The following is a 26,505-nucleotide window of genomic DNA, read 5'->3' on the forward strand; positions in this document are numbered from 1 at the left end:
AGGAGCTACCGAACGAGAGGAGTGGCCCAGGGGCGGAAGGTCAGGGTGGGGGTGGTGACAGATTGGGAGCCGAGCGCTCCAGGCCCCTGGGCTGAGGGTGTTGCACAGAGGCTGAGCTCTGGGCAACAGCCCTCCCTTTGGTGCTGAGGGCCGAGGGCCAGGGTGCCGCCGCGGGCAGTGTGGACCGCGTCTCCTGGCACGGGGGTGCGCGGAGCAGGCAGTTAGCATGGCTGTCCGGGCACGGCGGTGCATGCTGGTCTCATCCCGCGCCCCATCTCAGGGGAGGGCATGGCTGCAGCTGGGAGCCCAGACCTGAGCAAGCTGGAGGTGTCCTTGACGCTCGCCAACAAGTTTGAAGGGCTGGAGACGGACGCCGGGGACACCAGTGCCCAGAGCCTGCTTCTGAGGTGGGTGAGGCAGCCTCGGCCGGTGACTCGGCCCCTCCACTGTCTTCCTGTCCTGCGGGCAGCTCTCCCTGCGGCCTCACTGGCACGGCCCTCGCCGGGCCTCTGTGTTCCCCTCGGCCTTTGCTCTGTGCTTCGGCTGACGGCTGGGGGAGACTGGGGACGTTGGTAGCACCTGGTCTTGGTGTGTTGTCGCGCTGTTTACCAAATGCCTTTTCACGTGTTACCTTTTGACCTGAGCGACAACTGCGAGGTTGGGGATCGTTTCCCTGTTTTGTGGTCAAGAGACACGTGGGGTAAGTGGCCTGCTGGAAGTAATGGTCACGAGAGGGGCCTGGAGCTTCCCATCCCCCATTCTAGGAGAGTAAGGGGGGCACCCAGCAGGCCTGGCCAGCCATCTGGGCAGAAGAGGAGCCAAGCTGCCACCTCTATCCCACGCCATTAGGGCAGCCCCCTCCCCTCACGCATTTACCCAGTAAACCAGTGAGCCAGGTGGTCAGCTTTGCCTTGCCACTGAAGGCCTTCTAGCAGGGTGGGGCCAGATGAGAACACAGCCAGAGCCACCAGGAGGAAGGTGGCTGTCAGCAGAAGGGATGTTGGAGCTGGGGAAGGTCTCCCAGAGGAGGAAGCGCGTCCTTCAGCCCAAGGACTCTGACGACAGCCTGTGGGACTGTCGGTGGAGGGCAGGGGTGAGGCAGCACGGTGCATGCACACTGAGATCCCTCAGCCCACCTTGGCGTCTCCTTCCTTGCTCACTCTCCAGACCTCCCAAGCATCCCTGGCAGCCATGACGCAGGGCAGGGTCCACTCTCTCTCAGCTCCTGGCCAGCCCCATAATCCAGACCCTTCCCTATGCCTCCCCTCCTCCTGCAGCACCAAGCAGATGCTGGCCGACATCATGCAGTTCCAGCCTGGGGACTCCCTGGAGGAGATACTATCCCTCCCCACATCCAGAGAGCAGGTGCGTGGCCGGGTTGCTCACCAGTCCAGTGTGTGCATCCCCCCAGCCTACCAGCATTGCCCGTTCCTTCCCCTGGCCCCACCCACAGCCCGCCACAAGCAGACAGCTGTGCTCACCGGAAACAACCCTGGGGCTCCACCTGCATCCCTGCCCCCCCCCAACAAGTGTGAGCTCTGCAGGGACCCAGCCTGGGATGACCGTGCTGGGCACTGCGGGCAGCCGAGCAGCAGTCTGCGCAGCTGCCATGGAGAGGCTGGAGGTCTGGCACCCGGCTGGGGAGCAGCCCGGGAGGCCTGGAGGCAGGAGAAAGTAGTGAGTGGGTGGAGGTCCCGTTGGGCCAGCAGCGGGAAGGACTAAGCCACCAGGGCTTCCCAGGGAAAAGGTGAGGACAGCCGGCAGGTAGAGGCTTGTCCCTAAACACAGGACAAAGGAGAGGAACTCCCCCTGACCCTGGCAGGTGGCTGCCATCGTGCGACCACAAGGCTTTGTGCTGTGGCTTCCAACCAGGTCCCCCTGTGCTGACCCACAGGCCCCTCTATGTCTGTGATGCTGTTCTTCCCTGAGTCACCCGCTTCGCCTGGCCCCACCCCCACCCCCAAACCTGGGGTCCGCCCTGGGGACGGGGTGGAGGCGGAGCAGAATGGCAGAGCCTGCTCCATCCCGCCAGCTCCTCTGTCCCCCAGGAAGCGGCCCATAAGCGGCTGATGTGCCAGCGCCAGGCCTGCGAGAGCCAGACCCCGGAGCCCCTGCGCCGGCACCGCTCGCTGACTGCGCACGCCCTCCTGCCACTGGCAGACAAGCGACGGCGCGTCCTGCGGAACCTGCGCCGGCTGGAGGGCCTGGGGCTGGTCAATGCCTGCGACGGCTACCAGGCGCTGGTGGACGGACTGGCCAAGGTAGCGACCCCGGGATGGCATCCGTGGGCATGCGCACAGGAGTGTGGGGAGTGGGGGTGTGGCTCTGGGGGGTGGGCATGGGTGCACAGGCGGGCGGGTGGGGGCATGTGCGGGTGTGCGCGCGGTGGGGTGTGGAGGCAGGACTCTGGAGGCCCACGTGGGTGTGGATGCACAGACAGGTGTTGGGGGGGTGCACGGCAGGCTGGGGGCGGGTGTGTCAGCAGGGCGGGGCAGGGGTGGGCACACAGGGACCTCGAAGGCAGGCCTCTCCCTGGCAATTGTCCACCCAAAATTGTCACCAGCGGGAGGAAGCCAACAGGCCTCCACAGGGTCCTTTCTGGAGGGAAGGTCTCAGGTAGGGGCCTGTTCTTGCAATTCTCTTCCTAAAGAACAAGGAACCTTGAGACAGTTACTCCTCAGTGCAGGCCAGGCCCCGACAGGGTCCCTTGAGGGTTGGGGATGGAGTCCTTGAGCTTGTCCTTCTCCCAGGAGAAGCAGCTGTGAAATCGGCCTCTTCCTGCTTTTCCTGAAGACGCTCTCTGGGCGTGCGCGGGCTTGCTTAGGGTCTGAGGCTCTCCTGTCAGAGGGGCCAGCTCACCCTTGCCTTGGTCCCCCGACCCCAGGACATCCTCAACCAGCGCAGGCAGCGGCAGCGGCGGAAGGCAGAGCTGGGCAAGCTGCAGGCCACGCTCCAGGGCCTGGACGCCAAGACGGCCTTCTACCAGGAGCAGGACGACTACTATAGCCAGTACATCCGGACCTGCCTGGGCCACCTGGGCCCCCGCTCCAGGTAGGTGCCACGCATTTCCAAGGCTCCCTGGGACCTCTCAGCCCCACCCGTGGGACTTTTGCCCCACTCCACCAGCTTTGAAAGGGACCCGTCCCAGGACAGCGCGGCCCCTGTCTGAGCGTGGCCTTCCAGCCTCTCACGGAGCCTCAGGCTCGGGTGCAGCCCTTGTCCTCCACCAGGGAGGGTCCTCGGGCTCTGATTCCCTTCCTGTAGACACGGAGGCCTAGTGTGTTTGGTGTTGAAGACGTTCTTAGATGAATTCTCTGCGGCCTTTCTGAAGCAGGAGTTCTGGGAAAGGGAAGAAGCAGCCGTCGCTCCGTTACACGGCCGCCCAGCTCCTGGAGAAGGGTGTCCTGGTGGAGATTGACCATCTTCCCACCTCTCAGTATGTGTCATGCCCCTGCTGTGCCAGCGTGAGGAGGGAGGAGGGGCCGTGGGGATGCTGGGGAGACAGGACGCCTCCAGGCAGAAAGCTGAGGCCAGTGCACGTGGCCCGGCACAGTCCGAGACAGCCCACGGCGGGAGACGCTGGGACACCTCCTGGAGCAGTGGACAGCTGATAAGGGTGGGTAGATGGCAGGTACGCGGCGTGGTGAGCAGGCAAGACAGACTGCCATGGCCGCGGGCGCGCCGAGGGTAATTCTGGGCTCAGTGACCCACAGTGCTGTCTGGCCGAGCCTCAGGAAGTGGAGGAACAGGGCTGGGTCCTGGAAGGTGGCACCGAGTCCCCATTTCAAATCCTGTCCCTGACAGCTTCAGAAACGTGATCTTTGACATCACCCCTGGAGACGAGGCAGGAAAGTTCGAAGTAAACGCCAAGTTCCTGGGTGTGGACATGGAGCGGTTTCAGCTTCACTACCAGGTGAGGGGCCTTCCGTGGGCCCGCAAGCCGCCTACGGGGCCCGGGTGCTGACCCGAGCACGGTAGGCCCGCGTCCCTTCCCTAGGCCTCAGGGGACACCAGCTCCACTCTCCACCCAGTCAGTATCCTCTGTTCCTGAACAGAGGTCTCCCAGCCCAAGCCCCTCCATCCCCAGTCTCTGACACAGACCCCAGTGCCAAGCGGCAGGCCGCGCCGAGGGCTGGTGATGTCAGAGCCGGACCAGCACTCAAAGCCCCAGCCCGTGCCCTTGACTGTGCACGCTTCTCCGTGTGCCCTGCACATGGCCCCACGGCGGTCCCCCAATTTTACAGGCTCTGAGGCTGATGCAGAAGAAGCTGGCCTAAAACAGGCCAGCGTTCAGGAAACAGTGGGTTTTGTTTGTTAAGATTTTATTTATTTGAGAGAAGAGAGAGCGCGCATGCACATGCATCAGCGGGGGGAGGGGGGAGGGGGCAGAGGGAGAGGGAGATGCAGGCTCCCCACCGAGCAGGGAACCCGACGTGGGGCTCAAGCCCAGGGCCCAGAGATCATGACCTGAGCCCAAGGCAGACACTTAACCAACTGAGCCACCCAGGCGACCCGGGAAGTAATGATTTTAAACCCCAATTTTTTTGTTCTGCTCTTCGGCCTTTTGGACAAGAAAACAGATTTCAAGTCCTCCTTGTGCTTGAGTTGACATTTGGTTAAGTCACCGTCCTCTCTTGGCTTTGGCATCCTCCTCTGTGAAGTGGGGTCTCAGTGGCCAGTGCCACTGGATGAGTGCGTGAGGCTCCAGGGTGAGAGCGTTCTGGAGACCGGCTGGGCCGCCGCCAGGAGCCCTCACCCCTGCCCGCCCCTGCCCTCTCCCTAGGACCTCCTGCAACTCCAGTACGAAGGTGTAGCCATAATGAAACTCTTCAACAAGGCCAAGGTCAACGTCAACCTTCTCATCTTCCTCCTCAACAAGAAACTTCTGCGGCAGTGACGGAGGCAGTGGGCTCCTGAGGCCCTCCTACCCTGCTGGCTGCTTGTCTCCATACTCGCCACTCCGTGCTTCCCTGCGGACCCTCCAGGGTGCAGGACGGGGAGTCCCTCCCCTCCGCCAGCTCGGAAGAGCTTGCCCACCTGGCCACAGATAGGGTGTCCAGCTAATGGGAGCCTCGCCCCAGAGTCTGGCTGTGTGGCTAAGAACCACCACCACCACCACCCCACCCCTCCCCATCACCACCACCCCACCTCCCCCATCTCCCACCAGTAGGGCATGAAGCGGGGGCCTGCCCTTTGGCAGGGAAGGCTGGTGCTCTCGTTTCTGCTGCTGCCCTCCAGTGGTCACCCCAGCATGACACGTGCTGCACGGGCGACTTCCCTCCGCCTCCCTTCTCCCTGCACACGCCCAAGCCAGGGCCAGGCGCCCTCTCCTTCCTTCCGCTTCAAGGGCAGTGGGTGCTCTGGCCCCGCTGTCCTCGGGCCGCTGTGCTGCTGAGACGCCACACGCCCTCCAGCCCCTGCCCTCGCTCCCAGGACGGGCAGCAGTGCTGGCCTTGGTGGCAGCTTGGTCGGAATGACCCCGTCAGCCTCAGATCTCATTGCCTTGCGGATGGTCTGTTTGGTCCGTGGGCCCCTCGGGTATTTATTCTCCCCCAGCACGCACCGTGCATCACTCTGCGGCTTTCATCCTTTTACCTTCATCCTTTTACCTTCTTGAGCTCAGAGTTGTCGTTTCCCATAATCACACTAACAGTCCTGCCAGCGCCTCACGGCGTGTGCGTCAGGTGCCTTGGGTCAGGACCAGGAAGGGCCCCCTGCGCACTGAAGATTCAGTCGGTCCACTTCCTATGGTACAGGGAGCGTCTCTCCCTCTCCGGACTCCGGCCTGAGAGTCGGCTGTCTTCTGCGCAGTTTCAGTCCTTGTGCATTCTTGTCCCCACATCCACCCGACTTCCTGTCCCTCTGCCCCTGATGGCATTTGAATAAAAGCAGCTATCACCCCACCTCTGCTGTTAACCCTTCATTTTGTGCAGAGCAGGCCCCCAAGTTCTGGGACAGCTGCTCCCTGAGCACGCAGGGGTGTCCTCCCTGCAGCCCCCGCGCCCGCCTGCCTCCCACATGGGCCACTCTGCCTGCCTGCGCTCAATGCTTCCCGAGATGTGGCCTGTCCGCCTGTGTCCACTCCCCCAGGGGACAGAGACGAGGAAGGAATTTAGGTTTCGATGCACAGTGGCCGCACTCCGAAGACTAAAGCCGAGAGGAGAACCCAGTCTGAGTTCCGCCCGCCCTGCCCTGCCCTCATTTCCAGCAGGTGCTTCCCCTCCCCGGCCAGGCGACACCAGAGGTGCTCTTGCCGCTGCTCCTTACTGTACCATAGCTTCTGCACTCTGATCAAAACCCCCTTTCTGGGGCGCCTGGGGGGTGCAGTTGTTAAGCCAGGACGTGATCCCGGCGTTCTGGGATCGAGCCCCACATCAGGCTCCTCTGCTATGAGCCTGCTTCTTCCTCTCCCACTCCCCCTGCTTGTGTTCCCTCTCTCGCTGGCTGTCTCTCTCTCTGTCAAATAAATAAATAAACTCTTTAAAAAAAGAAAAAATGCCCTTTCCGTGACAAAAGCCCCCTCCTTTCCTCCTTGCTCTCAGGGAACAGGACGAAGTCTGGGGAGGAGGGGACGGTACAGAGACACCTGCCCTGACCTCTGAACTCCTGAGAAGCCCCTAGTGGGCACCCCCAAGTTTGCCTGGTGCACCCTGCTGTCACTCGGATCTGTCTTGCTGTCACATCCTCTCCTTCCCGTGACATGTCACAGCAGACTCCAAGTTCCGCCGTGCTCTGGGTGACAGTGACACGTTGTGCATCCAGGTTTCTACACATGATCGGTCATCACTGGAAATCTCACACTCACCAAAAGGCTCCAGCACCGTCTCTCTGTGACGCTGACCGGTGATCGCACGGTCTCAGCCACGTACACCGCGTACTGAAATGTCACAGTAGCTACTGTCCTTGAGGGCCTGTTGTGGCTGGGGTGTTTATGTGCACTTACCCTCACCGCAACCCCACGAGGCCAAGCCGCCTCTCCTTTGTAACTGAGACCCCGAGGTTTGGGTGACCGACCAAGGCCACCACAGTGAGGGGCAGAGCAGGGCCTTAAACTTAGGCCCACCCCGTCTGAGTTGATATTCCCCCACATTTTTGTCTTTTCTGAGACAAACATTTCCAGTTCCTTCAGCCCACACCCTCATGCCACTCTCTCTCAAGCCCACTGCTCAACCCTACTGATGGTCCCTGATGAGCGACCATTCATCAGGGTCTTCCTAACCGTCAGCGGCCAATCAGACACGGGCATTCAGCTCCTCTGGAGGGAAGTGCGATCTCTTTGGAGGACAATTGACAACAAAAATGTATGTGCAGGTTGCCAAGACCATTCAATGGGGTAAGAGTGGTCTTTCTACCAAATGTGTGTTGGGACAACTGAATATCCACATAGGGAAGAATGAAGCTGGACCCCTACCTCGCACCATATACAAACACTGAAACAGATCATAGACCAAAATGTAAGAGCCCAAACTTATAACACTCTTACAAGAAAACCTAAATTTTCATGACTTCGATCAGGCAATGGTTTCTGAGGACACCAGAGACACAAACAGCAAAAACTAGATAAAGTGGACCCCATCTAATTTAAAAACTTATGCTTCAAAGGACACCTTCAAGGAAATTTTAAAAACCTGCAGAAAGGGAGAAGATACTTGCAAATTATCCATCTTATAAGGGACTTGCTTCTGGAATGTATAAAGAGCTCTTACAACTCAAAAAGGCAGCCCAATTAAATGGGCAAAGAATTTTAATGGCCATTGCTCAAAAAAAGACATACAAATAGCTAATAAGCACATGAAAAGATGCCCAACTTCATTAGTTATTAGCAAAATGCAAATTAGGTTTTAATAACCGCTTCATCCCCCAGTAGGATGGCTAAAGTAAAACCGGTAATAACAAGGGTCGGTGAGGATGTGGAGATTATAACTTGTATTTGCCAGGCGGTTGTAAAATGGTGGAGCCACTTGGGAAAACAATTCGGCATTTCCTCAAGACATTAAAACAATGAGCCAGCACTTCCTCTCCCAGGTGTATATCCCAGAAAATTGGAAGCATATGTCCGCACAAAAGTCTGTACACACATGTGCACCAGCTGATGGACAGGTCGACAAATGGTGGTGGACCCATACCAGTGGGATACCGTTCAGTCACGGAAAGGGGTGCAGCAGGACGTGTGCGACAACACGGAGGAAACTTGAAAGCATGCAACATGCAGGTCAGACCCACAACGTCATGTGTGTGTGATTCCATTTATACGGACCTCCAGGATAGGCAAATCCATGGGAACAGAAAGTAGATTAGTGGTCGACAGGGTCTGGGGAAGAGGGAGAATAGAGTGACAGTGTGTGGGTGTGGGGTTTCGCTTCGGGGCGGTGGGAATGTTCTGTAATACAGTGATGGCCGCACAGCTCTGAGCACAGTAAAACCACTCCACTCTGTACCTTAAAAGGGTGAATGTTATGGCACGCAAGTTACGTTTCAAGAAAGTGGTTGCTTTGGGGGCCTGGGTGCTGCTGGTTAATCGTCTGCCTTCAGCTCGGGTCATGATCCCAGTGTCCTGAGCCCGCAGGAGTCTGCTTCTCCCTCCCCCTCCACCCCTCCGCGTCCTGCGCTCGCGCTCTCTCTCTCGATCTCCCTCTCTCGATCTCTCATTCTCTCTAAAATAAGTAAATAAAATCTTTTTTAAAAAAAGAAGAAAGCAAGCTGTTAGTTTTCAAACCGTGGGTGCACACACGCAGCGAGGAGGGCTTCCCAGGCGGGTGGGTGGCCGGGCGCAGAGCGCTGTGGAGCGCGTGCTGTGGGACTGTGTGCGGCAGCGATGGTCTCAGGAGAGCGGCCCACGACGGGGACTCACGCGGCCCGTGGGAAAGAGAGCGAGGTGGGAGTGTGCTGGTGTGAAAAGCGGTCCACACTGTGTGTTGGGAATGACACACGAGAACCGTGGCAGGCGTCACCTTTGGGGCGCAGGAACGAGGGGGCAGCTCTTTCTGCGCCGTTATTCCCGTGAGCCTGTCGCTCTCGGGGAAAGGGAAGCATGCGGGCTCCAGACCGAGGTGTGAGGCCACGAGGCGTGGTGGGCCCCTGGTCCCCACGCTGGGGCCGGCCGCTGGCAGATGCCTGGGGAAACGGAAGCCTGAGCCAGCGTGCAGGGATCTGACCCCCGATTCTAAAAATTAAAGATCGAGTTCGTATGTGATAGGTCTTTCTCATTTCATTTCTCTAGTAACTCATTTTTGTGGCGTTTCACAAAAATATCAGTCCAGGGGGCGCCTGGCTGGCTCAGTGCGAGGAGCGGGTGACTCTTGATCCCGGGGTGGTGAGCTCGAGCCCCACGCTGGGCGTGGGCCCCATTCAGACATCTGCGTATCTGCAGATCAGTCGGTCACATGGCGGAAACTTGCTCCCGGCGGCTGTCAGCACAGGCGGTCCGCTCTGGAGCGCCGAGGGGTCGCGGGTCATGCTGTCTGCTCAGTTCTGGGTTCTGTATTCCTTCCGCCATGAAAAACAATTTTTCATGTCTTTAAAATTTCTTCAACAACCTTCACATCTATAATGGAGCCCGTATATTTAATGCCATTAACATCCCCGCAACGCCAAGCGGCTGCTTTCCACTTGCACTATGAAAGTCTGTAACGGCCATCTGTGTCCGAGAACCTTCTAGTTCTAACTTACCACCTTAGAATAGAACGCTAGAACAAACAAAAATAACTAGATCAACAAGCAGGAACTTTTCTTTCCTTTTTTTTTAAAGTTTATTTATTTAAGTCATCTCTACACCAATGTGGGGCTCAAACTCACAACCCTGAGATCAAGAGTCACATGCTCTCCCGATGGAGCCAGCCGGGAGCCCCAAAGAGCGTGAACTTTTAAAAAATTATTGGGTTTTTCCTCTCAATTATATATTCATTGTAGAAAGCTTGGGAAATATTTATAAAGCAAAAAAAGGGGTAAGAATAAATCATGATACCATTACAAAATGGTAACCACTCGTAACATTCTGATGTCTTTTCTTCCAACAATATTTGTAATTAGAATCATGGTATGTATCTTATTCCATAACCTGTTTATTTACATTTACGTTTTAAACACTTTCCCATGTTAAATGGGATATTTCAGGGGCACCCGGCTGGCTCAGTTGGTAGAGAGGCGACTCTTGATCTCAGGGTTGTGAGTTTAAGCCCCAAGTTGGGCATAGAACTTACTTTAAAAAAAAGAAAAAAATCTAGTTGGTTTATGTTTTGATAGAAGAATGCTGTGTGACCAACCCTTTGTGGCGCTCGCCTGCTGGCGTTGTTCTCTCTGGGTCTCTTCCTCTGGGGAATCGATCCCCCCTCCCTCCACACAACTGTGGGGCTGATGGTTAGCAGATCCGCCTCCCACCGCCCAGGACCGTGGGCTCAGGACTCCAGAGCGGACGCTCAGACTTCCTTCCCCTGGGCCGTGGGAACTTGACTTCTGAGCGCGGCACCCAGGAAGGGAAGCCAGTGGGGGCTGAGTCACCCACTCACAGCACCCTGCAGAGATGGCCACCAGCTTCTGGCACTGGGATCCCCAGAGGGGTCAGCCTGTCATCGCCCCCAGGTCAGGTCACCCCACTCCTGACAAACCTGAATGCCACGCAGCACCCCCCAACAGCTCTCCATTCGCTGACGTTCCTGAGCCCCGCGCTTTGTTGCTTAGAGATTACTTCCTGATCCGTCCTTGTACATAAATCTGTCTGTATTTCCTTGGGCTCTATTTCTAAAAGGGAAGTGGCTGCATCAAAGGGTGTGTGCTTTATAAAGGATCTTTATACATGTGGCCTAGTGTCCAGAAAATCTGTTCCAATTAACAGAAAGAGGGCACAAGAAGGGAGAGAAAGGGGTACACACCTGAGGCCAGACATCCAGGGTTCCAGGGTCCAGAAAGAAGCCCAGCTTGACTCCTGGAGATCAGCACAAATCTGCCCAGGCTGGGCCTTGCGACCCCACCCCCACCACGGCCTTTCTGCCAGGGCAGCAGAAGGGGACTCCTTTCTCCACAAGGAACACACACATTTAAAAAGTATGGCTTGGGGGTGGGGGGAGGACGCCTAGTTGCCTCAGTTGGTGGGACGTCTCCTTCGGCTCAAGTCATGATCCCGGGGTCCTGGGATCGAGTCCCACATCGGGCTCCCTGCTCAGCGGGGAGCCTGCTTCTCCCTCTGCCTGCTGCTCCCCCTGCTTGTGCTCTCTCTGTGTCTCTCTTTCAAATAAATAAAATCTTTATAAATAAGTAAATAAATAAATAAAAATAATAAAATAAAATAAAACAAAAAAGTATGGCCTGCTGATCCCAGTGTGGTAGCCTGGCTGGGACGCTGGGACAGGAGGACAGGACATCCACAGAAAACTGGGGACTTGGAATCAAGTCCGGGCTTGAGTTAATAAGAATATGTTAACACTGGTTTCTTAGTTTTGACAAACATACCACAGAAACGCCAGGGTTAACCTGAGGGAAGCTGGGTAGCGGTTCACGGGAACTCCCTGTACTGTGTTGCGACTTTTCCATAAACGTGAAACTATTCCAAAATTAAAAGCTTATTTAAAACTGTATTGCTCGGATTCATAGTCCCGTTAGAAGGGCACGAAAGCGCTAGGCTTACCACAACCTTGCCAGTAGCAAGTATTTTTAAAAATTCAGTCCTTTGACAAATATTTCTTTTTAATTTTTTTTAAAGATTTTATTTATTTATTTGAGAGAGAGAGGGAGAGAGAGAGAAAGAGAGAGCACGAGCAGGAGGAGGGGAGCGGGGAGAAGCAGGCTCCTTGCTGAGCCGGGAGCCCGATGCGGGACCCTGGGATCACGATCTGAGCTGAAGGCAGATGCCTCACCGACTGAGCCCCCCAGGCGCCCCTCGACAAATACTCCCCAAGGGCCCTCCACGTGCCGGTCCCTATCTCAGGGGCTGGGATCCATCAGGAAGCGAGGCAGACATGGACCCGTGCCCTCCTGGCATGGACAGGGGCAGGCGAAGACGGATACTTCACTGTGTCGGAAGCAATACGTGCTGGGGAGAAAGGAGAGTGGGATCAGGGACAGTGGGGGTGAAGGAGAGGAAGGAGGGACGGGCTGCAATTTTCAACAGTGTGACCAGGAGAGGCTTCCCCAAGGAAAAGACATCCCAGCCCTGACCTGGAAGGAGGGGAAGTGGGAAGCCATGTGGCTCTCTGGAGAAAGGTGTGGCGGGTAAGGTGGAAGGGCACCCCGTGCACGGCCTTCTAGGTGCCCAACAAGATGGGGCAGAGGCTGGCCAACGCTCACCAAATGCCCTTGCAGTCGGGTGGGCCTAGTCGGGCCAAGGGAACTGAGTATGAGCGCAGCATGTTGCGTCCAGGCTCGGGCAACAAAAATCCCGTCGGTGGTTCCCTAGTCTTCCTGTCCCTGCTGTGGTGTCTGTTCCCGAGGGAGCCTCAGCGAGGGGCTGGCAGAGACTCCGTCAGCCCTGGTCTCGGGCTCCTCTGTGCAGCAGAGTTTCCCCTACTAACCCGTCCTGAGCTGGTAGCAGCTTGGACAGACAGCCCCAGTCCGGCACTGAGACTTTGTTTTTTAACTTGATCTATTTATTTTTAGTAATCTCTACACCCAACATGGGGCTCAAACTCATGACCCTGAGATCGAGTGGCGCGCTCTTCTGACTGTGGCAGCGGGGTGCCCCCCGTACTGAGACTCTTGCTCTGAGGTTCGGGGGTGCCCATCCCCACAGCTTAGCTCCTGGCCTGATACAGAAGGAGACGGCTTCTACCACGTGAAATGAGCCGACAGTTAATTTGAAAAATACACGCATTGTTGTTTAGTTCTAATTGATTTGATGGTTAATGAATGTAGCATGTAGCACACTGTATTCTCTAAGACGGACAGAGCACTGTCCCCCTTCCCCGTGCTCTTATCGCGACAGCGGCATTCCTGCCATTGAGAGGTGACGAGGATGTCTCCCTGCCCCCGAATCTGGGCAGGTCGATAATTAGTGACAGCGAGGTTACAGGACTTCTATAGCGACATCCTAAACAATGCTGGGGCTTCCGTCTGGTGCTGGTGGGGCGTCTGTTCTCAGAAGCCCGCTGCCAGGCGGTGAGGACGCCCCGGTCTTGTGGGGAAGTCAGGTATCGGTGTCCTTGCGGCACTGGCCGCCGATGCGCCCGCGGACACCTGGCCAGGTGAGGAAGCCTCTGCGGGGCCTCCTGCCGCACGAGGGGCCCTGGGGGTGAGCCGCCCTGCTGAGCTCAGCCAGGCCCAGAACCACAGGCAGAATCATCCTGTTGTTATTGCTGTTTTGAGCCATAAGTGGGTTTTTTTAGATTTATGTATTCATTTTAGAGACAGAGGGGTGGGGCAGAGGGAGAGAGAGAACCTCCAGCAGACTCCCCGCTGAGCGCAGAGCCTGACACGGGCTCCTTCTCACGCCCCTCAGACCACCACCTAAGCCGAAATCCCAAGTGGACGGATCACCAGCGGAGCCACCCAGGCGCCCCTGGAGCCACTCAGCTTTAAGGTGGTTTATTACGTAACAATACATGATTGCAAGAGGGAAGCTGAACTTCACTATTTTTATGTAATACATATATTTTTTAAGATTTTATTTTTAAGTAACCTGTACACCCAAGGTGGGCTCGAACCCACAACCCTGAGATCAAGAGTCACACGCTCTGGCGACCGAGTCAGCCGGGCGCCCCCATTTTTATCCAATACATTGAAGTCTTTTCACACCATGTTGCCACCTCCTTGACAGGGCTGCCTTTTCTCTTTCCACATGAAAGTGTGAAAACGGATCGAGGCCATGGATGGAGCTACCAGAGATGTCCCTCAGAGCTGACTCAGATCTATTTTTTTTTTAAGATTTTATTTATTTATTCGACAGAGAGAGAGACAGCCAGCGAGAGAGGGAACACAAGCAGGGGGAGTGGGAGAGGAAGAAGCAGGCTCACAGCGGAGGAGCCTGATGTGGGGCTCGATCTCATAACGCTGGGATCACGCCCTGAGCCGAAGGCAGAAGCTTAACCGCTGTGCCACCCAGGCGCCCCCCGACTCAGATCTATTTACAACAGGTTCTGACTATAGCTGTTCAACTAACATGCAGCAGCTGTTCAAGAAATGTTTGTTAAGGGGCGCCTGGGGGGCTCAGCTGGTTAAGCATCTGCCTTCAGCCCAGGTCATGATCCTGGAGTCCTGGGATCAAGTCCTGCATCAGGCTCCCTGCTCAGTGGGGGGTCTGCTTCTCCCTCTGACCCTCCCTGTTCTCATGCTCTCTTTCTCAAATAAATAAATAAAATCTTTAAAAAAAAGAAAGAAAGAAACGTTTGTTAAATGAACAAATAATGCTTTCCTTGGGGGCAGGGGCAGAAATGGGGGGACATTGGTCAAAGGTCACAAACTTCCAGTTAGGGGAGGAGTAAGTTCTGGGGACATAATGCACAGGGAGGTGACTGTAGTTAGCTACACTGTGTCCTACCCTTGAAAGGTGCTGAGAGTCGATCGTAAAGGTTCTCACCGCACGCACACTCGCGCAAGGTAATCCTCTGAGGTGATGGAGGGGTAATCCTTTCTCCATACATATATATACCAACTCGTTACATTGTATACCTTAAATTTCTATAACGTTACACGTCAGCTATATCTTGATGAAGTTGGAAAAATAATCATAACTCTGTCCACATTTCTGCATCTTATTTAAAATACAACCACCGTGGGGCACCCGGCTGGCTCCGTTGGAAGAGTATGTGACTCGACTTGTGATCTCGCGAGCCCCACAGGGGGTATAGAAATTAGTCAAAAAAGTAAACTTAAAAAAATAAAATTAAAGAGTAAATAAAATATAACCAACCTAATTAAATGTGTTCATGAAATTCAGATGCATTTGCAATATTCTCCAGAAATACCAATCTATCAAACCTTTTATTATGAAGGGCTTACAGCAAAGTTTTGCTTGGCTTCTCTTTCTTTTTTCTTCTTTTCTGTTTCCTTTTCACTAAACAAAATAATGTGTATATCATCTCCAAGGACTCAAGTCCTACATATGAAGCCAGGTAAAGCACACCTGTACCCCATCTTTTCCACGGGGAAGCCCTGTTGTATCTTGGTGCAGATCCTTCTGGGCCTTTCTTCTATATATTTACCTTCATGCATACAAACATACTGTGGCTTGGGGCGCCTGGGTGGCACAGCGGTTGCACGTCTGCCTTCGGCTCAGGGCGTGATCCCGGCGTTATGGGATCGAGTCCCACGTCAGGCTCCTCTGCTGTGAGCCTGCTTCTTCCTCTCCCACTCCCCATGCTTGTGTTCCCTCTCTCGCTGGCTGTCTCTGTCTCTGTCAAATAAATAAATAAAATCTTAAAAAAAAAAAAAAACATACTGTGGCTGAAGCTTCTTTCACAGGTGGGCGTGACATTTCCTATCCCATGTGCTCTTCCACCACCTTACCGCGCCCCACCAGCGGGAGGCTCAGTGGGCCCCCTGGGCAGGCCCCACGACTGCCTCACGAGAGTGTGACAGAAATGATGTGGGGTCACTCCCAAGGCTAGGTCCTAAGAAGCATGATCGATCCCCTTTGGCTCTCCATGTAGGACACAAAACTTCTGGAGTCCCGTACCACCTCGTAAGAACTCTGGCTACCCGGAAGCCCTCGTGCCGGAAGAACACAAGGAGAGACCAGGGAGAGACAGGATCACAGCTTCCCTGGACCCTGCCTGTTCGAGTGTTCCCAGCCGGAGTGCCAGACACATGGGGACGCCTTTGCCCCCAACCCTGTCAGAGCGCAGCAGCCCGAGATCCTGAGTGAGAACCATTCGGCAGGACCCAATCAATCCCTGAACCCACAAGTTAATACGAGACAGTTGTTCTTCTAAGGTGCTGTTTACAGAGTTGATCATTACACACAGACTCATACTCGCTGATCTGCTCAGGTGGCCTGCTGTCGGATCCATTGCTCTGAGACTGGCTTGTTTTTCTTTCTCTTTTTTTTTTTTAAGATTTTATTTATTTATTCGATAGAGACAGAGACAGCCAGCGAGAGAGGGAACACAAGCAGGGGGAGTGGGAGAGGAAGAAGCAGGCTCACAGCGGAGGAGCCTGATGTGGGGCTCGATCCCATAACGCCGGGATCACACCCTGAGCCGAAGGCAGACGCGCAACCGCTGTGCCACCCAGGCGCCCCTGGCTTGTTTTTCTTGAAGCAGACTCCACGCCCAACGTGGGGCTCGAACTCACGACCCCAAGATCAGGAGCCGCATGCTCCAGCGACTGAGCCAGCCGGGCGTCCCTGAGAATCGCTTTCATCGTTGGACAATGTGTCTCCGACTGCTGCGTGTCCCTGGGCCAACCCGGCGGTCTTGCTTTGTAAGGCCGTGCGGCATTCCACGTGGGGACATTCCATAACAGCGCACAGAGGGTTTCTTTCATCTGGGGCCGGGTTCTCAAAGGAAGACTTACTTGGGAGCCCACCGCATGTGTCAAGTGAGTGAAAAAACCTCGGGGCCCCACACGCCCCTCACGAGCCTCCCTGGAAGGGGGGCCCTTGAGGAGCTCCTAGCTTTCCGTGACACCTGTAAAGATCCCCCCGCTGGGCAGAGTGCACAGCCTCGATGCTCGGCGTGTCCTCCTTTCCCTTCATTTGGGGTAAAATTGACATGACCGTATATTGGCTGCAAGCATATGATGTCAGGATTCGGTCTGTGCATGCCGGGAAATGGTCACCACAATTAGCCCAGCTGACGCCCGTGACCACGCAGTTACTAACTGCCACTCCGTGATGAGAGGAGCTTCTCAGTCTCTAATGTACATTCAGATCTCCTGTGCATTTGGGTAAATGCCCGTTGTGATCAGCGGGTCAGCAGCGGGCTGCGCTTCTGGGCAGTTCTGACCACCTGCTGGCTGGGGCCCGTGTGTGCCCGAGTGGTCAGGGGCTGGCCAACCCCAGCCAGTGCCGCCTTCTTCTCTGACCTTCCAAAACTGTGGTGTGGTTCAGCCTGGAGCCGTGAGAATCTATCTTCCCTAGCTCCCCTGGGGCCTCCGGTTCTCCCCTCCAGTCTTGGTACTTTCTCCAAAATGCCTCCCAGACCACGCAAGGCCACTGCGATGGGGTGCAGGCTGGGGGGCCTCAGCTGAGCCCCACACAGTGCACACAGGAAGTTGTGAACGAGTGGGTGGGGAGTCTATTCTCACTGTTCTAGAACTCCCATTCTCTGGTCTCCACTTTAAATAGGTCTTGCGAGAGGACAGAGGACCGGGAGAAGACAGCTCCTCTGTCCCCTGCTGTCATTACTCACCTCTCCAACAGAGGACGCTTTCTCGGCTCTTTCTAGATAACTCTGGCTGCGCGCCTGACTTCCTGCTGCCCCTGCCACGAGAGAGGGAGACACCTCAGAGACTCTCCACTAACCACGGCAGGCTCGGGGCTCCCCCAGAGCATAGCTGGTGCTCAGCCAACAGGATTGCTCGGGCCCTTCAACTTGCCCTTGGTCGCAGGGGATCTTCGCCTTCTGTGGGGGATGGAAGGAGAGGGGCTTTGCTGCAAGGTACCACACACACACAGTTTGCTTTCTTTATTGTAAACTCTACGAGTATCAGCTTCCCATTATCACTGCAGAAAGCCAGGCTCAGAGAGGGTCAGTGGCTTGCCGAAGGTCACACAGCTAGAAACGGCTGAGCCGGGACGGGGTCTCGGGTCTGCTTGACCCGGCCTTCTCTGCTGGCTTTCTCTAAGCCTGAGCAACTCTGAGGTCGCTGTGTGAGCACACGGGGTTCCGAGTGCCCTCTTCTTCTTTATTAGCACTTGGAACACTGAGTCCGTGAGGGTACTAACTGCGCTCTGGGGTGTCCCCTCCGTGAGGACTCCTGGGCCCCTCCAGCGTCCCTGTAACCCTGTAGTCAGGGCAACAGTGAAACCGTTTTCTCCTATGACCCTTGATGGGGCAACAGGCAGGCCTGGCTTCAAACCCAGAGCCCCTTCTTGCTGTGTGATGGTGAACATGCTCCTTAACCTCTCTGAGCTTCTGTTCCGTCGTCTGCACAAAGAGGACCAGAATTCTGTGACCTGTTCGTCATATGACGATGACGAAGAGTGCGTCTCGGGCCTTCCATAGTGCCTGGCATGACACAGAGATGAAAACAAGCCAAGCTTGTACCCTTTACCCCGTTTTCTCTCTTTCTCCTGGGTCAGCAATCAGAAGGCCCTGTGTCTTTCCAGCAACACGGCCCTCGGGGGCAAGTCTGGGGTGTGGGAGACGGGTGGCTGGCAACATCCCAGCTTTACGGAGAGGTTCCCTGCAGAATTTGGGGACCACGCCAGGACAGACAGCAAGAGTTCCCAGCCAGTAGATGCGGGATGCGCGGTGCCCGCCCCTACCCACCTCCCCGGCTCCCGTCACAGGCGTACAAACGCTGGCTCCTCGAAGGTGCTCTTTCTGGATGGGAGTTGAGCCAGTGGCGGAGCCACCGGACCAGAGTGGCGACAGCCCTGTGTCGGCACTGCGGATGGCCCGAGCTGCCTTCTCAGCCTGCCGGACATGCAGCTGAGTGGACATCGGGGCCCAAAGCACAAAGAAGAGAGTCTGTCCTGTTTATGGCGACCTCTGTCACACTCCAGTCCACCCAAAAATATACGGAAAATAGCCGAATAAAAAAGTGGCCTTCAGCCTTGAGAACACTCAGACTTGCACGTGGCCTCTCCTCTGGAGAGCCCCTCTCTCACCGGGAGGCTGGCAAAGGTGCCCTCCCCACCCAGCTGCCACCCTGGCACCCCTGCATTTCCACAGGGTCCCTACCTCGTCCTGGGCAAGGCAAGCCCTCCACCCCTCCCCGACCAGCGAAAGATGCTTACCCTGTCCTTGCTCCCCTGCGCCTCCCGTCCCCTGCCTGTCCTCAGAGCTAGCCCCACGGGCGCTGTGTGCTCACGGCGTCCTGGAGAAGCGCCACACACTTACAGGTTCGTCAACACACTTACTGGGTGACAAGTACACCCCTCCTCCACAGCTGGCCCGAGGGGGATGGGGGAGGGGGCCTGACCCTTGTCCACCCGGCCCTTTCACCGCCTCCCTGCCTCCCCCGCCCCTACAATCCCTGCCAGGGCTCCCTCCCCTGCCCTCCAGGTACACAGCCTCTGGTTGCTTAGCAACAGCCGGCCTCTTCCCCCACCTCAGCACCCTCCCCTGGAGCTCTAGTGGAGCCGTGGCAGGGGCGGGGCGGGCGGGCAGCCTGGACTTCACGGGAGCTGCTGCCAGGGAGTGTGTGGGAACAAGCCCCAAAATAGGCCCAATGTAAAACCCAGGGTCCTCCGTGAACACTGAGGTCCCACGCTGACTCTTGGAAAGTCCTGCCCCAGCTTCTGCCAGCCTGAGGCTTCCCCTCCCACACTGGACGTCCCTCCCACCCCCAATTCTGCCCTGGGTCTCTGGGTCTGCCCCTGTGGTCTCTGCCTCTCCTGGGGCTCAAAGCCCGCCTCCTCCGGTCCATCGTGGGGGGTGGCCCGGCCCCTCCTGCTCAGACTGAGCAACCCATCACCTGCACCAATCCCCTCGCTCCCAGCGTTGCCATGGTAACCATGGCCACACCCCTCGATATCACCTTCCTAGGAAAGGCCTGTGCTGGGAGGGGGTCACAGAACAGGTCCCCAGGGGTACCCAGCTTCCCCATTCCCCGGCCCTAGACTGCAGGTTCACTGGAACTGACGCTGAACTTGCGGCCAACCGGAAGAGGATTAGGCCCCCCAAAACAAACTCCTTCCTGCTGCCTTCCCTCTGTCCCTTCAGCCACAATATCAGAGTCCCCAAGAGAAGCCCTTGAAGAGGCTTAGCACCTGTGACAGTCAGGAAACTGCCTCACCCAGAAAAGCCCCCCCCAGCCCCCCACTGACAGAGTGCCCTCCAAGGGCACGGTGTCCCTCTTCCTGTGTCCACCTGGCTTGACCTCTTTACCTGCACTTCCTGCCCCCCTCCCCAGTCTCAGACGCTGGGGTCTGATAATAGGATATGTGGGATAAGAACCAGGAGTAGGAAGCAGTCAGCAAAGGGTTGTCTGAGGGGAAACGCTTGCAGAGTAAAGGAAGGCGGGTGGGGCCCAGCTCCCAGGCAGGACAGGCTGGGAGGGGTGCAGGGATGAGGGCTTGGGGAGGCTCGGAGGCTCGGGGAGGGAGGCCTGGAATCGGCCTTCTAGCAGAGGAAGCAGGCAAACAGATGGAACTTTCAGGCAGGAGGCCGGACCCAGTGACCTCATCCAAACCACGTGCTCTGCTCTTATCGCAACCTGGCGAGCCTCCCAGCTCTCCTGGGTCCCCAAGAAGGAGAGCTTTTTATAGTTCACTCCCCAACTTGGGTTTGAATAATTAAACAAGATGGACGGAAATAGCAGCTGGACAGCAAAGTTGGGTTATTTTGGGGTTTTCTGGAACACAGAGTGCTCCGGGGCAGCACCCTACCCTGCAGGGGGCGGAGCCAGCAGCAAGGCTGACGGGAGATTCCTGTGGGGACCCACCCGTGTCCCTCAGTGTTCCTGAGTTGACAGGGTTGCTCTCAAGCACAGGAGGGTCTCACCACTTCTTCCCTGGTCTTCGAGGAAAGAGAGGGCTCCCAGTGCCTCCAGCTCAGAGTTCCTCCCCTGGGAGGAACTTCCTTCTGTTGTCTGTCGGCCCTTCCACTTCAGAGATGGTGACAGATATTGAAAATCAGATCGATAAGCAGCTGCAAGCCAGGCTGAAGCGAGATGAGGTGGCTTCTGCTCCTCTTGCCAGCGAGCTGGAATCAGGTGGTAGGAGGTCTCGCGCCCTCCCCTCACCCCCACTACAACTACTGGGGAGACGTAGTGGGGACTGAAGCCTGGGGGGGGTGGCGATGGGAGTTCAGAGCAGGGCAGGGGGATGGTGCAGGATGAGCCTGGGCTCTGGAGAGGAGAAGGCCAAAGACAGACTCCTGTCTGGGCTACGAAACCCTGCAGAGGCAAGAAGCCCCCCTCCTTCAGCTCCCTTTTAATGGCCTCTGCCCCTGGCAGAAGCCCAGCCCAGGGTTCCTGGGTCAGGGTTCTAGCACCTCAGCTGGGGACGGGGAGAGGTGGGGAGGCCCCCTCAGGTCTTCACAGCTGACCAATCATTTGCGGCTTGTTTGCATAATACTTTTGGTTCAACCACAATGAGTAGGGCCTCATCCCAACTCCACCTTGAGGCTCCGCCACAGAGCTAAAAACCTGGGGCACAGAGGGGGCATTTGTAAAGTTTTCTCCCTTTGGGTAAGCACTTTGGGGGCGGGTTTGGAGGTTAGATTTCAGGAAATACTGAAATCATTCATTCATTCATGTTTACTCATTCAACAAACATTTAAAAATCCCCAACTGTAAGCCTTGCACTGTGCTGGTTCTGGGACTAAGTTAGTACGGCAAGGGCCTTGCTCTCTCCATGCACAGTTTAGTGGTGGGGGTGGGGTGGGCATCCTAAAACCTACTCCCTACCACTGTCGAGTGCTGACATGAAACGGATCCCGTACAGGAGCTTCGGCTACACTTGACCTTCGGAGAAGTCTATGGTCCGAGCAGCATTAGCCCCATTGGACACTGAGCAGAGCTAAAATGAAGAGACTTGTCCCAAATCCTTCAGCTAGACAGCAGAGTCCATGGAATTGGAACCCATGTCTCCGGGATTCCAAGGTGTGTCGCTGAAGCACTGCCCGGTGCTCCCTAATGCGCGGAACGAGGCTGCAGGGTCCTTAAGGCTGTGGGTGTGTAAGAGAGTGTGGACGTCTTTCTGAGGGTAGGCGCTAACCTGCCGGGTGGGGCAGTCAGGGAAAGCCTCCTGAAGGAGGCGGCTTTGCATTGGATCCCACCGCTTCTACAAATACCAAATACCTGTCCACCATGCGCTTTGCTCTTGGTGCCATAGATGCTGAAGAGAGCGAAGTTCTTGCACTGTGGGCATGCTGGGCAGGGCCGAAGGAAGGGCTGACGGCATAACTGGGCGAGTCTTAAATGCCGGCCTCCTTTACCCTCAGAGTCATTCTGCTCTCCCAGGCGCAAACCCCAAACTTCTGGGGAATCTAGAGGAAAGGCCTGGCCCTCCTACTCTGGGAAGGAGCAGAACTCCAACCTGTCCTCCCTAACGTCTATCCTGCATTTCTTTCTGTTCCAATAGATTTCCCCACTCCTCATCTCATTCCTCTTTCTCAAGGCCAAACTCAGAACAGCAACCCGGCAAGCCGAAGGCGTCTGGCCCTTTAAGGCCACCTTCTTCCCCCCACGTGCCGTCTGGTTGGGCTGGCGACGCTGACGCACGCGTGACGTCAATGGCAGCTGGCGGAGTCTCGGCACGAGGAGCGAAGTTAGGCTGGGGGTGGGGGGGCGAGAGCGAGAAGGCGGTTCATTTGCATTTAAAGGGGCCACTCCCGAATTAGTGGTCAGGGCGCTAAAGCACTGTGTATCTGGCAAACTTTCTGTCCTGGGCTACAAGGCGAGAAAAAGGCGTGGTACAGCTGAAGTCGAAGGTGACTTGAGTTTGCGGTGTCATTTATGTCCTTCCGCGGAAAGGGAGAAATAGTCCGTCGGTGCCCGGACTGGAAGCACGTGACCTGGAGGGGGCGGATGGGGGGGGAGAGGGAAGGAGGGAGGAGCTGGGGAGGCGAATGTCAGGCTTCGTTTCAGCTGCCCCCACCCCCACATCCTGCCCACCCTCTTGCAGCTGCCACCACATCCTGCCCAGCCTGGGGCAGGGAACTCTTGTGGGGGGGCATGGACCTAGGACCGGGCTTTGGCACCTCTTTCCTGCCCCCTTCAGATCCAGGGTGGGGCCTCTGCCCTTTGCCCCGGGCCTGGCCCCAGGCACCTGGCACTGAGCTTGGGGCACAGCTCTGCCAGCACAGTGTAGGACAACTCTCCGCTTAACTCCGCCCGCCCCCCCTCCCCTTCTGGCCCAGACCTGGACTTGTCTGGGCCCCGGATCAGAGCCCCAACCCTGGGCTAGCACAGAGTGAGTTATCAGTGGACAAATAGAGGAGGTATTCAATAAAGTTTTTATATGTTAACGAAGATACACAGGTATGCACAGATTCATGTAACAGACATTTGCTGAGTGCCTTGGACTCCAGGCCCAGCAAGGCCCTGAAATCCCAAAGCTGATTGAACGGCTGTCCTCAAGGATCGGGTGCCCTCGAGGAGCTCAGGATCTGGTGATGACACCAGATCTTGGTGACACCAAAAATGTCAGTGCGGTGTGGTGTGTACCGATGAGGTAGCCACGTGGAGTAGAGAGAACTCTACACAAAGAGGGGTGCAGAAGGGTGCGCAAGCCCACCCTGAGGATGGGCACACAGACGACCGCCCACTCCTGTGCCGACAGCCCCACGGACAAGGTGGAAGTCATGCGGAGGGACTGAAAAACTGGGAGGAAGAATGATCAGCCCAATAGAAGGGATGGGACGGGTGGAGCGGGGGTGGCTGGGGTGGGGATGGTCCAGAGGGCTGTGAGGAAGGCTAGAGGGGTCAGTGGAGCAGCCAGGCAGAGGCTGGAACAGCAGGCTGGAAGAGAAGCAGCTCTTGGGGAGGAGGAAGACCTTTCCAAGTAAAGATGGATTAGGGTGCTTGGGGAGTGTGAATAAAGGAGCTGTTGGTGCCCCTTTGCTGTAGAAACTATGAAAATCGCATTGTACAGGGGAGTCACACACTTCCTAGGACTTCGGTGGGCACCTGTCTGACTCCTCGGGGATTGGATAGAAACTTTGGGCTGGAAGATGACTTTTCTCTACAAAAGATGGGTTGGGAGCCAGAGGGGCAGAAGGAAAAATGAAACCCAGGCACCTGAGCTGCTGGGGTGTTTCCCCCTAGAGGATTCTGGCATGGGTGATGCAGGGGCTAGAAGAAAAAGATGGTGTGAGTAGTTTGAGTAAGTCTTTATTATAATCTAACTTTCAGCAACGTTACTCCCTAGATCCTTTCTTAGTCCTCCATGGAAATCAAGACCTCATATTTGCTACTTTTCCTTTCCATGAAGTTCTCTCTATAAATATAAATATATGTAAATTCTATCTCACTTGTAACGTCAGCCTCTGCGACTCTCTCCTCCTCTGTTCTCTAGTGAATTATCATTCAGCATCCCGGGGTCCAGGATACTCCTCTCCCTCAGCAAACTCTTCCCTCCCCTCCTTTCTGTCTCCAGCTCCTGGCCCTTTAACACCCTCCCAGGTGACTCACCTTCCTTCCTCATTCCTTTGTTAAGGACCCAACATTCCAAGGCAGGGAGGACTAGCCAGCCAATCACAGCCCAAGCCAGCCTGCCTCTGGCTTGAGATTGGCTGGAGCTGTGGTTGGCGGGAGGCTCACCGCGCAGATGTATGAGAGGTTGGGGAGGGGGTTTCTGGAAATCAGGCGTTGGAAAGAATTTGTTCTGGGCTGCTTATGTTCTTGGAGAGAATCCTTCAAGGGGAGCTAGGCCCATAGGGCTCTCTGGCTTGGAGAGCCTCAAAACTGGAGAAAGGCTGAGAACCCATCTCTCTTGGTCCCCTGGGGGCTTACCTGCCCCCTGTCCACTTTGGTCCCCCCCCCCATGATCTTGGGACCCAGTGGTCTGAAGGCTGCGTTCCCAGGCCTGTTCCTAAGAAGTCTTTTCCAGCAGCCCTGGATCTCTCCAGTCTCAACATTCTGCTTTCCCGACGTCGGAAACAGCCGGAAAATAAACACCCTGATGACTAAACGGTTTCTCCAGCTAGAGCCTGGGGAAGCACTAAAAATAGAGGCCACAAGTGAGGGGAGGTTCCCTACTTGAGGGGGTGCACTTTCCCATCTTGCTACTGCCACAGCCCCAGCCCTGGCACAAGGCTCTGTTCTTCTCACGGTCCTAGGGAACAAAGCAATCAGGCTCGCCTTGCTTGCCCTGAGGACTTGGGGGCAAGCTAGCCCTGCCTGGCAGGGAAGACTGACATCTTCTGGTGCTGGGGCCCCAACTCCCAGGTCTGACGGGGAACTGCGAAGCTACATTTGGGGACAAGGTGCGACACTGTTTAAATCAGGTTTCCTGAAGGAGGGGCCGGGTGGAAGGGTTGGAAACTGAGGCTGAGGAAATAGGAGCCTGCTGGCTTCCCGTTTTAGGACATACAAGATAAGCTTCCAAACTACTGGCAAGGTGGTTTCACTGATCTTGCCTCCTTTGAGGTTTGTATGGGATGATGGGCCTAAAGAGATCTTGGCAGTCCAGTACTTAATTATAATACTTACTTACTATAATGTAGCATGAGGCACTGTTCTAAGCAATCTACCTGCATAAACTAATTTAATCTTCACACCAAATTTATGAGCTAGGTACTATTATCACCGTCTTCATTTTACCCATGAGGAGCCCGAGGTACAGGGCAGTTAAATAAGGTGTTGATGTTCACAGGTAATACAGGGTAGAATGGGGATTTGAACCAAGGCAGCTTGGCTACTCTGATGTTGATGCTTTTAATCACCACGACTTGCTGCTTCTCTCTGTGCATATTAGTGTCTTCACCCAGAACTTAACCCAGCACTTAACCCAGAATCTAGTCTTTGTTCAGTAAATCAGACCCAGCCAGATAAAAATCAGGGTGTGTGTGAAGAACTGAGTACCCTTCTGTTCTGCAAGGTTCTTGGAGATGAAGCAGCATTCCATCATTTCCTCAAGCTCCAGGTCGACAGCGGCAGGATTTGGAGTTAACAGGGCTGCCGGAGAAGCCTGACGGGCCAGTGGGTAGGCACAGCACTGCACTGCACTCCTGTTGTAGGGCACGTGAAGATTCACCACGCCCCGGGGCAACTAGGTATTTTTTAATTTAATTTTTTTTTTTTTTAAGAGCTACTACGGCTTCTTTAATAAGATGCTTTTGGGCGTTTCCTGTGCTGGGGGAAATTAAGGTCCCGCCCCTTTAAATTGCCCCCCTCGGCTGTAAGCGCTCTGGGGCCGCAGGCACTGGGGATTAGGTCACCCCAGAACTATGAGCTGTCGCTTTAAATTGCTGGGCGTCTGCCGAGCCGGGGCTAGGAGGGGAGGGGCCCGACACAGGTAGAGGAGCGAGTGAGCTCCCCAGGTAACCCCTGGCCGAGAATGTGCGCCTCTCCGCGGGGCTTCGGCGCACACTAAGTGGGGGAGACGGAGTCTAGTCGCCATTTAGCGTCTACCCTGAATTTGTCTACTTAGGCTGCCACCTCCAACTCTCCCGGGGCTTGGGGGCCGAGGGGGCGCGCTCGCGTGCGCCAATACGCGGCAGCCGCCGAGCCTCCGGGGAGGACCGCGGCGAGCGCACGGGGGCAGCAGCGCCGAGGGGTACCTCACGCGGGCCGTCCCTCCGCGGGCGGTTAGCCTCGCCTCCCCGCCCCGCCGGCCCGGCCCCCCTCCCTTCCTCCCCTCCTCTCCCCTCCCCTCCCGGCCGGCGGAAGGATCCGCCGCTCCCGGCGCCGCAGCCTAGCCCAGAGGGCGGTGGGTGGGGCGCCCGGCCCGCCCGGCCGGCCGCAGGAGGCGCGAGGCGGGGCTGCGTCCAGGCCCGCCCCCTTCGGCCCCGCCCCGCCGGAGCG

General features: G+C 56.3%; 2 protein-coding genes and 2 long non-coding RNA genes across 8 annotated transcripts in view; 3 read left to right on the forward strand and 1 right to left on the reverse strand.

The window, feature by feature from the left end:
• The window catches only part of IQGAP3 (IQ motif containing GTPase activating protein 3), a 35,177-nt gene extending 28,750 nt beyond the window's left edge, over positions 1-6,427 (forward strand). For 2 of the 4 annotated variants that reach the window (XM_019807682.2, XM_019807684.2), the window contains 7 exons: positions 281-407; positions 1,278-1,365; positions 2,049-2,261; positions 2,885-3,051; positions 3,332-3,436; positions 3,805-3,913; positions 4,784-6,427. In XM_019807682.2, the coding sequence (XP_019663241.1) occupies positions 281-407; positions 1,278-1,365; positions 2,049-2,261; positions 2,885-3,051; positions 3,332-3,436; positions 3,805-3,913; positions 4,784-4,897 (923 nt within the window). In that variant the 3' untranslated portion in view covers positions 4,898-6,427. Of the gene's footprint in view, positions 1-280; positions 408-1,277; positions 1,366-2,048; positions 2,262-2,884; positions 3,052-3,264; positions 3,437-3,804; positions 3,914-4,783 lie in introns of all 4 variants that reach the window. The other 2 variants (XR_004627453.1, XM_019807683.2) reach the window with 2 other exon arrangements.
• An 8,461-nt stretch (positions 6,428-14,888) lies between these two features.
• LOC105241022 lies at positions 14,889-20,502 on the reverse strand. The gene is made up of 3 exons (XR_002144184.2): positions 18,830-20,502; positions 17,277-17,347; positions 14,889-15,319 (listed from the first exon to the last, which is right to left on the reverse strand). It is a non-coding gene; the product is annotated as an uncharacterized LOC105241022 (long non-coding RNA).
• Positions 20,503-20,611: 109 nt separating this feature from the next.
• LOC105241023 lies at positions 20,612-23,386 on the forward strand. The gene is made up of 3 exons (XR_860052.3): positions 20,612-20,748; positions 21,482-21,639; positions 22,121-23,386. It is a non-coding gene; the product is annotated as an uncharacterized LOC105241023 (long non-coding RNA).
• Positions 23,387-24,746: 1,360 nt separating this feature from the next.
• MEF2D (myocyte enhancer factor 2D) overlaps positions 24,747-26,505 on the forward strand; it is a 32,908-nt gene continuing 31,149 nt past the window's right edge. Inside the window, exons 1-2 of one of the 2 annotated variants that reach the window (XM_034667439.1) lie at positions 24,747-24,965; positions 25,580-25,754. The gene's annotated coding sequence lies outside the window, so the exon portion shown is untranslated. The remainder of the gene's footprint in view (positions 24,966-25,579; positions 25,755-26,505) is intronic. The other variant, XM_034667441.1, reaches the window with a different exon arrangement.

The sequence above is a fragment of the Ailuropoda melanoleuca genome, chromosome 8 (genome assembly GCF_002007445.2).
Source record: "Ailuropoda melanoleuca isolate Jingjing chromosome 8, ASM200744v2, whole genome shotgun sequence".
Classification (NCBI taxonomy): Eukaryota; Metazoa; Chordata; class Mammalia; order Carnivora; family Ursidae; genus Ailuropoda; species Ailuropoda melanoleuca.